This window comes from Enhydra lutris, unplaced genomic scaffold, assembly GCF_002288905.1.
Source record: "Enhydra lutris kenyoni isolate GAN:26980312 unplaced genomic scaffold, ASM228890v2 scaffoldscaffold85, whole genome shotgun sequence".
Taxonomy (NCBI): Eukaryota; Metazoa; Chordata; class Mammalia; order Carnivora; family Mustelidae; genus Enhydra; species Enhydra lutris.
Genome location: NW_019154169.1, coordinates 4,366,312 through 4,382,875, shown reverse-complemented (window position 1 = coordinate 4,382,875; position 16,564 = coordinate 4,366,312). Strand labels below are relative to the sequence as shown.

The 16,564-nt window shown below is 42.4% G+C and overlaps 1 protein-coding gene across 2 annotated transcripts; it reads right to left on the bottom strand.

Moving 5' to 3' along the window:
- Positions 1–2,750: 2,750 nt before the first annotated feature.
- On the bottom strand, positions 2,751–16,168 carry LOC111161619 (zinc finger protein 181). 2 transcript variants are annotated; one of them, XM_022525379.1, is made up of 6 exons: positions 16,028–16,168; positions 15,441–15,503; positions 8,826–8,946; positions 8,294–8,371; positions 6,157–7,132; positions 2,751–5,988 (listed from the first exon to the last, which is right to left on the bottom strand). In XM_022525379.1, exons 2-6 carry the CDS (start codon positions 15,447–15,449, stop codon positions 5,646–5,648), a joined length of 1,527 nt encoding a protein of 508 aa, XP_022381087.1. In that variant the 5' UTR covers positions 15,450–15,503; positions 16,028–16,168; the 3' UTR covers positions 2,751–5,645. The 2 variants fall into 2 exon arrangements, with proteins under 2 accessions (XP_022381087.1, XP_022381086.1); XM_022525378.1 differs by having other exon boundaries at positions 2,751–7,132.
- Positions 16,169–16,564: the final 396 nt, after the last annotated feature.

The window sequence follows — 16,564 nt, the reverse complement described above, 5'->3', positions numbered from 1 at the left end:
TTTCCAACAGCATTGGCTTGCTTTGTGTTTCTGTCACATTCTGATAATCCTCAAAATATTAAAACCTTTTCTTTATTATTATACTTGTGGTGGTGGTCTGTGACCAGTGATCTCTTTGATGTCACTGTTGTCATTGTGTGGGACGCCAGGAACTGCACTCATATAAGACCATGAACTTAATAGTGTGTTCAGACTGTTCCACTAACCTCCTGTTCCCCCATCTCTCTCTTCTCCTCAGGCCTCCTTATCCCCTGAGACACAATATTGAAACTAGGCCAGATGATAACCCTACAATGGCCTCTAAGTGTTCAAGCGAAAGGAAGAGTCACACATCTCTCACTTTAAATCAAGAGCTAGAAATGATTCAGCTTAGCGAGCAAGGCATTCAAAAGCCAAAAGAGGCTGAAAGCTAGGCCTCTCGCACCAGACAGCCAAGTTGTGAAGGCAAAGGCAAAGTTCTTGAGGAAAATTAAAAGTGCTACTCCAGTGAACACACAAATGTGTGAACACCAGCCATGACATTCCCATAAACCAAAGCCTAATCCGGAGCAAGGCCCTAACTCTTCAGTTCTAGGTAGGCTGAGAGAGGTGAGGAAGCTGCAGAAGAGAAGCTGGAAATGAGCAGAGGTTGATGCTTGCAGTTTAAGAAGCCATCTCTCGAACAGAAAAGTACAAGGTGAAGCCGAGAGTGCTGATGGTAGGAGCTGCGGCAAGTTCTCCAGAAGATCTAACTAAAACAATTCATTGAAGGTGGCTACACTAAACAACAGATTTTCAATGTAGATGAAACACCTTCCATTGGGAAAGTTGTCATCTAGGACTTTCACAGCTAGAGAGAAGCCAGTGCCTGGCTTAGAGCTTCAAAGTACACGCTGACTCTGCTTAGGGGCAAACGCAGCTGATGACTTTAAGTGGAAACCAGTGTCCACTGACCATTCTGAAAATTCCAAGGACCCTTAAGAATTATGCTAATTCTCTTCTGCCTGTGCTCTGTGAATGAAAGAACAGAGCCTGGATGACAGCACATCTGCGTATAGCTTGGCTTATTGAATGTTTTAGGTTCACTGTTAAGACCTAGTGCTCAGGGGAAAAAAAAAAAAGATTCTTTTCAAAAATATATGGTCTGATTGACAATGCACTGGTCACCCAAGAGGTCTGGTAGAGAAATGTACAATGAGATTAATGTTTTCATGACTGCTAACACATCAGTTTTGCAGCCCATGAATCAAGTAATTTTGCCTTTCAAGTCTTTTTAAGAAAAACATTTTGTAAGGCTATAGCTGCCGTAGATAGTGATTCCTCTGATGGATCTGGGCAAAGTCAATAAAAATCTTCTGGAAAGAAAAAAAAAATCTTCTGGAAAGAATTCATCCTTCTAGATGCCATTCATGATTCATGATTCATGGAAAGAGGTCAAATTATCAACATGAACAGGAGTTTGGAGGAAGTTGATCCAACCCTTGTGGATGACTTTGAGGGATGTAAGGCTTGAGCAGAGGAAATTACTGCAGATGTGGCAGAAAGAGCAAGTGAACTCGAATTACAAGTGGAGGCTAAGGATGTGACTGAATTGCTGTGATCTCATTCAGCCGAAGGGACGAGGAGCTGCTCTTTACAGATGAGCAAAGAACATGATTTCTTAAAATGGGGTCTCCTCCTGGGGGAGATGGTGAAGATTGCTGAAATGACAGCAGAGCACTTAGATTGTTACCTAAGTTAGTTGATAAAGCAGCAACAAAGTTTGGGAAGATTGACTCCAGTTTTTAAATGGGTAAAATGCTGTCAGACAGCACTTCATGACAGAGAAATCATTCTTGAAAAGTCAACCGATGCGGCAGACTTCATTGTGGTCTTATTTTAAGAAACGGCCACAGCCACCCCAGCCTTCAGCAACTGCCACCCTGATCAGTGAGCAGCCACCAACAAAAGACCCCCTCCTCCACCAGCAAAAAGATTATGACTTACAGAAACTCAGATTATGTTGAGCAATAAAGTATTTTTCAATTAAGGTATGCATATGATAACATTTTGTATAAACATGAGGAAAAAATCCACTGGACTCACTTCATTGCAGCACTCGTTTATTACAGTGTTTAGTACAGTGGTCTGTGACCAAACCTGCACTCTCTCTCTCTAGTAGGACTGTGTAGAAGGCAGCTGCCAGTCTCGACAGGCTGATTCAGGCCCAGGAATGTGGGTGCAGAACTGGAGACATTTTGTTGTTTGAATGCTGCATCGAAAACCCTTAGCTGAAAGTTCAGGTTCCAGCACACAGTTGAGGGGCACGGCCAGCCCTGAGGCTCAGCTGCCGCCGCTAATGATACTGCTGATCACTGCAGTCCTCTTCCTATTCGCCTTTAGTGCCAGAGCTCTTACTTTCTGTGCCTCTGAAGGTGCATAGCCTTGTCGTTCTTTCGTCAGTGGCTTCTTCATCAGCAATTTCTCCCCCAACACAACTGCTTAAAATCCTATTTAAGGTGTCTGACTTCCCTTTGATGCCCAGCACAGAGATAGACTCCTGGGAAGTGCCCAGTGGTGCGTGCCTTGGTTCTTTCGGGATCTGTACCAGTGGCTGCACGACAGGTTCTAATCACATCCGACTAACCCAAACTAATGAAGCTACTCTCACTTTACAGGCATCGATGACCTTCAATAACTTGGTCATAACTTGACCGTGAGGGCAGCTGCACTCAGCCCAGAGGACTTGTACTGAGAGGTGATATGGAAGGCTGTTTTTGGGCTTCGGATCTCACTGGGTAAAGCCTCACCTCTCCTCCATGATGTCTCCTTCATTCTGCCTTTTCTTCAAAACACATCTTTAGGGCACCCTTCCTCCTTCCTGCAGCCCAGGTGGGTTTTTTCACCTTCTCCTATCTGGTGCTCTTTGTGTCTCCTTGGAATATATGGGGAAATAAATATACTTCCCCTGAAAATGGCTCAAATGCCAAAGGAGGACTTGTTGGAAGAAAATAGGTGTGTCTTGTAAGAACCTCCAAAAAGTGAAACGGTAAGTAAATAAGAGGTGATTAGGAAGACTCACTAGATGTGACAGACCAGAATGATGAAGCAGCCATGTGAAGATGATGATAATGATGAAATTAATAGCTAATATTCACTGAATGCTTTTGAGGTGTCAGGCACTATAAACATTTTGTACCAATTAACTCATTTAGCTTCATAATAATCCTGTGAGGTGTTACAGTAGATGGTGAAGTAATTTGTCTAAAGTCCTATAAAGACAGTATACATGCAACTTGGATTTATATCCAGGTAACATGACTTCTGGGCATATACTCTTCACACACACACACACACACACACTCGAGCTCTTGAAAGGTAGAGTGTGTCTTATTCATCTGACTCACAGTAGATGCTCAAGAAGTGGTTAACAGACGTGACTGAGTATGATTCTCCATCAGTGACATTGTAACATCATGATCTTAGCGCAACCTTCCAATAAGATAACATACTCTTACTGCTCTAAGTCCTTCACTATATTTAACCTTGGCTTTCTTTTCCTAGTTCAGTATCACTGTAAAATGTTATCATGTGCATGCTCATGCTTAATTGACAAAGTATGAATATTTGGATGAGTCCTCTTATAACAGACTAACAAAATAACCTAAAACTATGCGTAGTGGAAGCAAATAAAACCTAGGGGTTGAAGTAATTCTTCGTCTTTATGGTACCAGTGCTTGGAAGAGCAGGGGAAGCACAGAGTGGGAGAAACAGAAAGCTTGCCATTACCCTGTAACTAGATATATTCAGCGGCCAATCTGTCCATAATCACAACCGTTCTTAATCCTTGTTTGGTACCATTCTGTGCTTCCCTTGTCTCTCAAAGATCCTTCAACATTCCTTGGAATCTCATAAATAAAATTAAATCAAAGGAAAGATAAATCTCTTTAAAAAATCACCACCCCATTCCAAACTATTTCCACCTCTTAGTTTTCAGTTAAGGTATCTCACGTACTAGAGCAGAATATTTTGTCTTAAGTTGGAAACCTTATCACTCATTCCACATCAGAATTATGTCAGTGATATAATATTCCTTTTTAAAATAATTTACTTACATCAGATGCCATAGAGAACATAACCTGAAATATAAGCGGTAGAAGTGCCCTTTATTTCCAAGTGTCCGGACTGTTCTGACGATTACTACTTATCACCTGTCTAGTCACAAGACAGGAAACCAGGGGCCAGTCAGACTATTTATCTAAAACTATTTGAGCCAGCATCTGTACAAACCATGAGTATCTCTCAGTGTTTGGTAGAGAAAATAAAAACTGTCTTATTTCAAGAAGACTTACAAGTAAATATTTTCAAAACCAGTAGGCAGGCTGGAGGAAAAGTGGTGGGGACAGCTCTGGACTATTAATTTCAATGTAAATGCTCATCACTATGACCCAGCGTGGAGAAATGACTGTTGCTGGTACCAGTAATGCTGCCAGCAGTGGTAGCACAGTGCCACGGGACCTGACACTAGACGCTGGATCGTGGCATCTAGATGCAGCAAACGTGACAGAACAGGCTTGTGTACTTGGCGTAGAATGACTCCCAGAGTACGTGGCCCTCACACAGCTATGCAGTTAGTGCTCATCCCTTAGTATTCGGATTGCAAACCACATCCATCATTAAGCCTGCTCTGATCTCTCCTGCTAGTTTGTTGTTTTCTGGTTATGTTCTCACTGCACTTGTAAAAATTAAAATGTGTGAAACTGACACCAAAATAATGATATTCTTAGCACAGAGATCAGGCCGTTTTTCTCTAGCTTAGCTAGTCTCCCCTAAAGGCTATAGTAAGGCTTAATTCTTCAAAAGGGAAGTAGAAAATCTGGTAAGAAATATCAGTGTCACAGTGAAAGAGTTCATTATATACAAACTGATTTTATTATTAGAGACCAAAAACTTTATTCACACCAACTTTTGCTTCTTCTGCAGCTTTAATTTTTAACTTTAAAACATTTTCTGGATCCACTGGGTGACTAAATATCTTCACATGCCCCTTAGCTAAAGAAACTTCTATGTAGGACTTGAGTAAAATGGCATGCTACTGCTATAAGAAAGGCATATCCATTTATAATCTACTTGTTTGCTCTCCTGTAGAACTGCTTACAAACAGCATCATTGCAAAGAAAGGTTTACACAGAATTCCTACATCCGTCAGGCTGTTCTCGGATTAATCTTCTGATGTCTAGCAAGGTAAGAACTCATAGTGGACAGTTTGCTACATTTCTCATACAAGCTCTCTCCAGTGTGAATTGATACTGAATAAGGGATACACCTTAACGGAAGGACTTCCCACCATTTTTATATTCCTATTCCTTCCCTCTTGTGTGTACTCAGTTAAGAAATTCATATTCCCTAATGTCTTCCCCATGTTACATATATAGTGTTTTTTCCCAGTGTGGACTTGTGTCAATTAAGGGATTAATACTGGCTAAGGGCTTTCTCACATTTATTGCCTATGAATTATTGCCTTCATAGGCAATAAATGGTCTCTCCACAGTGTGAAGTATGATGGACAGTAGGCTTGTACCCCTGCTAAAGGCCTTCCCATATTTACTACATTCATGAGACTTTTTTTCCAGTAAAAATTTTCAGGAAAGATCTATGGCTAAAGCATATTATGACAAATATTCTGTTCATATAGTTTCTCTCTCATGTGATTTCTCACATGTGTAATCATTCATATGGCCTAAAGGCTTTTCTATACTTATTGCACTACTGGGTTTCTCTCCATTATGTATTCTCTGATGGGCAGTAAGATTTGAGCCTTTGCTAAAAGCCTTCCCACACTCGTTACATTTATATGGCTTTTCTCCAGTATGAATTCTCTGATGTACAGTAAGGTTCGAACTACAGCTGAAGGTCTTCCCACATTTAATACATTCATAGGGCTTCTCTCCAGTATGAATTCTGTGATGTTGAAGCAGGGACGACCTATGACTAAAGGCTTTCCCACATATATTGCATTCATAAGGTTTCAATCTGGTGTGATTTCTTAAATGCATATTCAGTGATTCTGGCTGGTTGAAGGATTTCCTGCATTTCTGACATTCAAAAGGCTTTTCTTCATTATGAATACTCTGATGCTGAATAAGAAATGACAAGCTGCTGAAGACTTTCAGACATTTGCTGCATTCGAATTGTTTCTCTATAGTGTGGATTCTTTGATGTCGAGTAAGGTGGGAGCTACAGCAAAAGGCTTTTCCACATTCACTGCATTCATAAGGTTTCTCTCCGGTGTGAGTTTTCTGATGGTGAATGAGAGATGACCTATGAATGAAGGCTTTCTCACATATTCGACACTCATAGAGTTTTTCTTGAGTATGAATTCTCAGATGTTCAATAAGATGTGAAACACGACTAAACGACTTTCCACAGTTCATACATTCATATGGCTTCTCTCCAGTGTGAGTACGCTGATGGTTAGTGAGTGAGGACACATGGCTAAAGGCCTTCCCACATTCAATACATTTGTAAGGTTTCTCTCCACTGTGACTTATCTGATGTCGAGTTAGGGATGAGCCATGGCTAAAAGTCTTCCCACATTCATGACATTCATATGGTTTCTCTCCTGTATGAATTCTCCAATGGCGATTAAGGATTGATTGTTTGCCAAAGGCTTTCCCACATTCATTGCATGTATAGATTTTCTCTCTATTAGAAGTCTGATTAAGGGTAAGAGATTTGCTCTGGCTGAAGGCTGACACACTTCCTTTAGAATCCAAAAGTTTCTTCCCACCATTGATCTCCTCATTTTTTATAACAGACTCTTTTGGTAAGCTCTTCTTACATATATCATGTTCATGTGATTTCCCTTCAGCAGAAATTTTCTGTGGTTCAGAAAGAATAGACTTCAAAGAGAAGATGCTGCTAAATTTATTGTATTTGTAAACATTTTCCCCAGTAGGACCTTCTCTAAAGGTGAGGGTCACTGGTCTGAAATGTTCTACCTGATTTTCATGCTTCCCTTCCAACTTTTCTATATATTCCCAGTCCTTGTTAAAACTGGAAAATTCATGACTGTGTTTTATCATTTTTTCTGTTATTACCGTTTGGGGTGAATCTTCATCATAAATATCCTCCTTCGTTACTAATTCCTTGTTTTCCCATCTTGATTCCCAATCTGAAATATATCAAGAAATCAAAACACTGCTTTTTCTGTACTTCTTGAAAAGAAACTACAATGGTAGGAATAAGAGATAAGAAACAGAGCACATCTCTACCCCCAGAAAGCACAGGACTGAATTCTCATTCAGTGATTTCTGAACAAGGTTCAAATGGAGCAGAGACTACAGCTAGCTCGCAAAGATGGAAACAGAGTGTAATAAGGGAAATCAGTTAAAAACAGGCAATCAGTATGTGGAATAAAAGTGAAATTATCAGGAAAAAATGCACAAAGTCTTCTGGATTCCAAGCCAATATTCTATTTTGTACCTACATTTTTGTGAAAGACCACATTTTGTCTCACAGCCTTGGTTCTCCAACTTTCAATTAATCTCAATTTGCTGTCAGATTAGTATGCTTAAAATGCACAATTTATAGTAGTACATTAACAAGTTAATAGTGGGGCGCCTGGGTGCCTCAGTGGGTTAAAGCCTCTGCCTTCGGCTCAGGTCATGATCCCAGTGTCCTGGGATCAAGCCCTGCATCGGGCTTTCTGCCTGCCTCTCTGCCTACTTGTGATCTCTGTCAAATAAATAAATAAATCCTAAAAAAAAAAAAAAAAGTTAATGAACAAAATATTCTTTATCATTCAGATTTAGGCTTTGTTTAAGATCTGTATGAAATCATTACGTTATTGGACACTAGAAAGTATTGTTCCTAGAAACCTTTTTATACATTCTTTACTTCTTCTAACAGTTCCGTTCACATTTGACCTTTGAAGCTCAGCATTATGGGCAAAGCGATTTCCCATCTTACTGACAACCTTTCTTCACCTAAAACCATTGGTATATTTTTCCATAGGTGGTCTTAAAGAGAACTTGCTTTTTTTTTTTCCCAAATGAAATAACAATTTGAATTATTATGATGGCAAAACCTTCACTTTTGATTAGATAATACAGAAAGATAATTTGGGATGGAAGAATGACTGTTTTAAAATCTAAGCTAAGAATGAATGAATGAATAAATAAATAAAATCTAAGCTAAGGATCCCTCAATTTGTTATCTTTGGGATCTCTGAAGACAGTATCCTTAAAATACCCTAAATGCCTCCAACTTTCTACAAGCATGTTTAACAAATGCTTGTTTTGCCTGATTCTCCATGACTTATCTAGAAACATACCTTTTTTCTCCACCATCCAAGGTTCTTTCCCATCCTCCAGTAAGGTGATCACATATGGCTTAGGTATGGAAAGACCTGCTTACAGGAAAAATACAGAACCTGTTTAAACTACGGTTTTCAGGGACGCCTGGGTGGCTCAGTTGGTTAAGCAGCTGCCTTCGGCTCAGGTCATGATCCCAGTGTCCTGGGATCGAGTCCCACATCGGGCTCCTTGCTCGTCAGGGAGCCTGCTTCTCCCTCTGCCTGCCATTCTGTCTGCCTGTGCTCGCTCTCTCTCCTTCTCTCTGACAAATAAATAAATAAAATCTTTAAAAAAAAAAATAAACTACGGTTTTCATGGATAAAAGGAACCAAAGGCAGTTTTGAAGGATGGTCATTGAAAGGGGAAGATAAACTTCAGGGAGGGCACAACAGAGCCCTACACCTTTTCGGGAACATGAAACAAAATCTCAGCCATTTACTTAGGAGAATCCCCAGCAATTCTGGGGTGAAGAATTGTGAAAAGCTGGGGTGAAGAGGGAGATATGCTTACCTAGAGAAACCAGGTTCTCATAATTCTGGATCATCACATCCTTGTATAAATCCCTCTGAGCAGAATCTAGCCATCCCCACTCTTCATGCGAGAAGTCTATGGCCACATCACTAAATGTCACCTGAAATAGCAAACGTATTTAGGCTAAGTCATAGCCAAGGCCACAATTACCCTGGCTGTAGAAAAAAGGGAACAAGATTCAGTTGTGGCAATGACCAGGCATCTGATCTAACTTAAATAGTAATTGGATAATTATGTGTTTGGCATTGTTTTACAATAAGAGTAAGAGACGAGGGTGTGCCTGGGTGGCTCAGTCATTAAGCGTCTGCCTTCAGCTCAGGTCATGATCCCAGGGTCCTGATCAAGCCCCATATTGGGCTCCCTGCTCAGAGGGAGGCCTGCTTCTCCCCCTCTCACTCCCTCTGCTTGTAGTCCCTCTCGCTGTCTTTCTGGCAAATAAATAAAATCTTAAAAATAAAAAAAAAAAAGACAAATATAAGAGCTTTGCTTCAGGAGAGTTAATTCTTGTCAAAAGGAAAAGAATTCTAAAATTGTTTTAAATCAGCATTCAACATTTGACAGCATATAGTCAAGTGCTTAGTTATGTTTTTTGTTGCTTACTTGATAGGTAAATAAAAATCCACTAAGGTTTAAAAATCCAATAAATTCAGAAAACAAATCCTTGAAAGATAGAAATATACATAACTAATCTATAAACAAAAACCATTTATAGTATATAATTAAGCCCTGTATTGATAATCTATAATTAAAATAATTTGATACCACTGGACAAGAAGACTAAAGAATAGTTTATGCCATAGGCAGTTCATGAATTGGACCGTAAATAAGGGCAAAGAATTAGAGGACACATTTCAAGGAAAATATTCTAAGGAAACAGTACTCATTCATGATATTTTTTAAAGTAGCAGAACTTTAGAAAAAGCTCAAATGTTTAGTGATAGTTTGTCAGTCAAATTATAGCAAAAAATGTATGCATTTTGGGCCACCTGGGTGGCTCAGTGGGTTAAAGCCTCTGCCGTCGGCTCAGGTCATGATCCCAGGGTCCTGGGATTGAGCCCCCCATCAGGCTCTCTGCTCAGCGGTGAGCCTGCTTCCCTGCCCGCTGCTCTGCCTACTTGTCATCTCTCTGTGTCAAATAAATAAATTATGCATTTAAAATGACATTCTTACTACTTTCACTGGTGAAATGGACATGGTTTGGCCAATGACAAAGTTTTCATTTTAAGAGTGGCTGATTCAATATTCTATTTGGATATTTTGCATGTATGTTCATTAGTGATACTGGTCTTTGGTTTTAAAGAGGTAACTTACCTTTGTCAGGTATTGGGGAAATAGTTAAAAATCACATCTGCCAAGCAGAAAATCCTCTCCAATATTCAGAAAACAACAGTTTTACTCCTGAATAAGCATCACAGCAGACTGTAACACACTTCATAGGCAATCACCAATGAGATTGCAAGGACAGAAAGAAATCTCACTCTTTAATAAAGCCGGGCATGTATAATCTATAACACAGACGTTTTCAAAATAAATAATTTGTCCTCAAGTAAGAGGACTCGGCAGCATCATTTGCATCATAGTTCATCCTAAATTCACCTGGTAATTGGAGTGGCCAACTGTTAACGCTTTTACCCCAAGAAAAATAAAACTTCCCCTAGCTTTATGACAGCAGGTAGTTAGAACTTGGATCCAGGAGCCTAAGCTAAACACCCACACAGACAGGGAGATAGAGGTACATTGTCCTTCATGTTTTCATTTAAAAGAGATGGCTGCAAGGCCTAAAGAAAGACTTTACTGGAGCGCCTGGGTGGCTTTTGTCAGTTAAGCATCTGCCTTTGGCTCAGGTCATGATCCCAGAGCCCTGGGATCGAGCCCCATGTCGGGCTCCCTGCTCAGTGAGGAGCCTGTTTCGCCCTCTCCCACTGCTGCTCCCCCTGTTTGTGGTCTCTCAAAGGAAGGAAGGAAAGAAAAAGGAAAGACTTTACTGACTTGAAAAATTGGTAGAGGCTTATTTAGCTCTGAAAAAGATTCACAGGCATCTCAAAGGGACAGAGAAAGGACTTATAATTACAAGTTTTTCTCAAAGGAAATACTCTAAAAAAGGGAGAAGGGAAGGATCTCTTTCCCTTTTGGAACCAGGGAAAATTCCTTTTTCATTTGTATTTATTCTTACCAGGTATTAGGGTTATGCTAGCCTTATATGAATCAAAAAGTTTCCCGTCTTTTCCTACTTTCCACAGTGTTTTTGTTTTTTTTTAGATTTTATTTTTTTGACAGAGATCACAAGTAGGCAGAGAGGCAGGTGGCGGGGATGGGGGCGATGCAGGGGAAACAGGCTCGCTGCTGAGCAGAGAGCCCGATGTGAGGCTCAATCCCAGGACCCTGGGATCATGACCTGAGTTGAAAGCAGAGGCTTTAACCCACTGAGCCACCCAGGCGCCCCTCCACAATGGTTTTAAATGATTGGCTCTTACAAACCCCACTTGATAAACCAAATTTAAAAATCAATACCAGGGGCACCTGGGTCACTCAGTCAATCAAGCATCCAAAAATTTTCAACTCAGGACATGATCTTAGGATGGTGAGACTGAACCCCATGTCAGGCTCCATGCTTAGTAGTGAGTCTGCTTGGGATTCTCTCTCTCTCTCTTTCCCTTTGCTCCCTCCCCCCTCCCCACACACACATGCGCTCTCTAAAATAAATACATAAATCTTCCAAAAAATCAATATTAAATTAATGCATAGATACTATGTTTTATTCCACTAATGCAAAGATATTCCTTTTTTTTTTTAAGATTTTATTTATTTATTTGAGAGAGAGCATGAGAAGGGAGAAGGTCAGAGGGAGAAGCAGACTCCCCATGGAGCAGGGAGCCTGATACAGAACTCGATCCTGGGACTCCAGGATCACAACCTGAGCGGAAGGCACTCACTTAACCAACTGAGCCACCCAAGCACCCAAGATATTTCATATTTTAAGTTTTGAACACACATTAATGAACGTCATTGTATTAAGTCTACAAAAGAAAACTCACATAATCTTATTAACAGATACCCTTTGTTATTTCTTTCTTTCTTTCTTTCTTTTTTAAGATTTTATTTATTTATTTGACAGAGATCACAAGCCCGCAGAGAGGCAGGCAGAGAGAGAGGATGAAGCAGGTCCCCGCCGAGCAGAGCCTGACTCGGGGCTCAATCCCAGGACTCCGGAATCATGACCTGAGCCGAAGGCAAAGGCTTTAACCCACTGAGCCACCCAGGCACCCCTGTTCTTTATTTAGATGAGGGTTTCACAACCTTGGCACTACTGATATTTTAAGCGAGATAATTCTTTGTCGTGGGAGCTGTCCTGTGCATTGCAGACTATTTAGTAAGTAGCATCCCTAGCCTCTACCCATTAGATACTAGTAGCAATTCCCCTCTGCCCCCCTAGAATTATTCTTAGAAAATGAATTGTAAACCATAAGGGGTGACTGTGGAAGCAAGTGTCAGCAGCGTTCCCGGTCTCAGGCTACTGAACGCTAATGAACAGGATCCCATGGTCCCCTGGGGCAGGGCACAGGTTTAGAGCTATGGAAGAACATAGACCTCAGCCCCCTTCCTGCACCTGGCGATTGCTAGCAGAAACATCCTGCTTCTCCCTTATCCCATGACTGCCTCCCTGCGTGCTGGCGCGTAGGGGAGGATGCAAGCCTGCTTTATGGCTTCAAGATAGTTGCCATCCCTCTGTACTCCTCTCCCACCTTTTGATGCACCCGTCCTTGCTTTTCTGATTAAAAAAATAAAAGCTTTTGGGACGCCTGGGTGGCTCAGTTGGTTGAGCGGCTGCCTTCGGCTCAGGTCATGATCCCAGCGTCCTGGGATCGAGTCCCACATCGGGCTCCTTGCTCAGCGGGAGCCTGCTTCTCCCTCTGCCTCTGCCTGCCGCTCTGTCTGCCTGTGCTCGCTCTGACAAATAAATAAAATCTTAAAAAAAAAAAAAAAATAAAAGCTTTGTGCAGAATTCAGCTGCACATAGCTGCTGTCTCACGTGCAGAGGCAGTCCTGAACGGCCACTCAGATCGATGTCTGAGAACTTTATTTCAGTGCATGATGACATCTCCCCCAGGCTGTGACAACCAAAAATGTCTCCAGACATTATCAAATGTCCCTATGGGTAGGGCTAAGGGGGACAAAGTCACCCCTGTTTGAGAACCACCACTTTAGAAAATGTCTGTAGTTCCCTGAAAGTCTCTCTCCGCCCTGTCTACCTGTGCTCAAGGTGTTTCCTCAGTTTGGTGTGACTTCACTTACCTCTGCCTCCCTGGTACCATGGGCCGCCAAGGCCGGTCCCAGCCCTGCTTCCCCAGGAATCCTTCAACGCTCTATCCCGCTTCAACTGCCTGAGCAGCCTAGGATGTTCAGTCATCTTTGTCCCCATTAGCACTAAGGATGTTTGTTCCAGCACCCATCTTAATGTTTTCTGCTTGCCTTCTTTCTTACTTTCCTACCAGCCCTGTACTGATCAATACAGCCACTAGCCACATTTGGCTCTATACGTTTAAATTATTAAAAATTAAAAGTTAAGTAAAATTTAAAATTCTGTCTCTGGGTCACTTTAGTCATACTTCAAGCACTCAATAGTTACAGGGGGCTGATGGCTACTACTGCCATCACACTGCAGCACACAGAACATTTCCACCACTGCAGAAAGTTCTCTTAGTGTTACACTAGATATGACATGTCACTCTACACTCGGATCCATGTACAGTTCTTCCTAACAGGTACTTCATACGTTTATAAAATGAATCAAGGTGGCTCAGTCAGTTAAGCATCGTACTCCTCATTTTGGCTCAGATCATGATCTCAGGGTCCTGGGATCAAGCCCTGTGTCAGGCTCCATGCTCAATGGGGAGTCAACTGGAGATTCTCTCCCTCCCTCTCCCCCTCCTCCCCACTCTTGCTAGCATGTGCTCTCTTTAAATAAATCTTTAAAAATGAATCAATGAATGATTTTGGCAACTTTAGCTTTACTTTACTTTAGCTTTCACTTTAGCTTTTACTTTAAAAAAGAACAGTTTTTCGGGGGCCTGGGTGGCTCAGTTAAGTGTCTGCCTCAGACTCAGGTTGTGATCCCAGGGTCCTGGGATTGAGCCCCACATTGGGTTCCCTGCTCAGCAGAGAGCCTGCTTCTCCCTCTCCCTCTGCTGCTCCCCGTTTGTACTCTCTCTCTCTGTGTGTCACATAAATAAAATCTTTTTTAAAAAAAAGTTTTTCGGGGCACCTGGGTGGCTCAGTGGGTTAAGCCTCTGCCTCCGGCTCAGGTCATGATCTCCAGTCCTGGGATCGAGCCCCACATCGGGCTCTCTGCTCAGCGGGGAGCCTGCTTCCCCCCTCTCTCTGCCTGGCTCTTTGCCTACTTGTGATCTCTGTCAAATAAATTTTAAAAATCTTAAAAAAAAAAAAAAGTTTTTCAATTCTAGTTACCTAATAGTCCCAAGAAATCAGACTCTGCCCAACGTGTACATATGCCACTAATACCTTCCATGCAGGTTTCACCTGGCACTCCATGATTCTACCCTACCATTTCATTTTTTCAAAGCTTATTCACTCAACAGCTATCTACTAAGCCTCTGTTTTGTACCTGATACCACTCTGGGTACTGAAAACAGTCAACGGAAAACCAAAACAAAACAAAAAAATCCCTCCCTGAGCGAGAAGACAAATAATGAGCATATGCATTTAGTAAACAAAGCGTGTATTCTCTAGTGAGTGAGAATCCCTATGGAAATCAAGCAGTGAGGAGAAGTAATTGTTAGAAAAGTTGACTGAGTGTTCAGGGAAGCTTTACTAAGAAAGTAACCACTGAGCAGAGATAGGAAGGAGGTAAGAATGCAAGCGTGTACATATCTGGGAAAAGAGGATTCCAAGCAGATGGCACAGCAATTTCCAAGGCCTGGAAGCTGTAGCCAGTGGCTAGAGCTCACAGGGAACAAGGAGACAAGAGAAGTTAAGATGAGATCAAAGGGATAAAAGCCTAAGTGCACAAAGCTTTTTAAGTCACGGTAGTACTCTGACATCTGAGTTAGGGTCACTGAAGAGTTTTAAGCTGAGCATGACAGGATGGTGGCAGTGGTGGTGGGTGTGACATGGAACCAATGGTCAGGGTCTGTGGATATCCTGTGTGTGTTTTAGATCCAACTAGAGTGTCTGAAGGTCAGTTATAAGAGAAAGGAAAGAATCACGATGACTCCAAACATCTCTTGACTTACAACTGAAAGGACTGATAATATCATTAACTGAGACCACATAATAATACTTTTACAACCATAAAGCAAATAACCCCAAATTCCAAACTCGAATTTTGAATTGTAATAAAAAACAAACAAAAGAAAAAGTTTTGCTCCAGACTACTAAACAAAAATGGTAGAGAAGAGGAGCACTGAGAGAAGAGAGTACTTTGGAGTTCTCTGGGCTCCATCCTTTGCTATGATGAAAGGAAACACAGATCCGGTCCCTAAAAAGACTTTGTTAGGTAGGAGCTCGTGAGCAAAGCAAACACTCAAGAGTTCTGGTAAGATGGTTCAGGAAGATCTGGGGACATCACTGACTTACCTGGAACATGACTTGTCAACACAGTCCTCTTTCCAGCCTCCCGTCTTAAAGAAGAGTAGTGTCCTGAGAAAACAGATCAAGAACACAAAAAAGGACCCATGAAAAATGAGGCGTATCTCACAGCGCTGTGACACATCTACAAGTAAACACTGGGAATCACTTTCTAGGCCTTCATTCTTTCCCTAAACTAGCAGAGTGTTCTTGGCAGGGGTAGCCATTCCCCAGCTGCTACAGGCATGTAAATCGGCTACTACGTATTTTTTTAGACTCACAAAACAACAGTAACAATGTTAAGAGCTCATTCAGTCTTCACAACTATGCGAGACAGACATTCACATTATTCCACATTTCATTTCTAAACGATGAGAAAACCCAGCGATGCTGAACCAATGCGTCGAAGGCTGCATAAGTGGGAAGAGTGACTTTCACCACTCGATTGCCCAAAAACCATCGCGAAGGGCGATTTCTCTCAGTGCGTAGGATGCACAATCACTCGCCCGTTTCCTTCTTCTAGCAACTCTGAGGTAAACGACACCCCTTGTACAGAGCAGACAGGCCCAGGAAGCTAAGACCCTGCCGGGGCTCACCCCGCAGTGTAGACTCGGCAGCAGGAGGTTGTGGCGGCCGTGCCCGGCGCCCGGTCGCACTGCCGGGACCCACACTTGCCTGAGTCCCTGCGGGCCCTCCCTGGCCCCGAAGGCCGGGCCCGGGGATCCAGAGCCCACACCTCCTTGTACTCGATGCGGAGAGCGGACCACGGCCACTGCCGTGGTAAGAACTGCACCGCCCGGTGAGAATCCCGCCGCCTGCCTGAGATTACCGCGAGGCGGACGGATGACGGAGCCCACACCGGAACAGCGTTTCCCAGCTTCCTCCGCGTCAGCAGCAAGTTACCTGTGCCTCGCGCGTCGCCCCATAAAACCACACTTCCCAGAAGGCTGCGCGTTCACGCGCGCTTTGGGGGCCCCGCGAGAAAGCCGAAGCATGCAACCGTCTGTACCTTTTGCTGCAGAGCTGCTCCGCTAGGACGCGCACACCGAGTGTGGAGAGGACAGCGTGACGGCCCTCTGCGTGCTTCTTAAGTACAGTGGCGCGCGAAGCACAAAACTCCCCTTCTCAGAAAA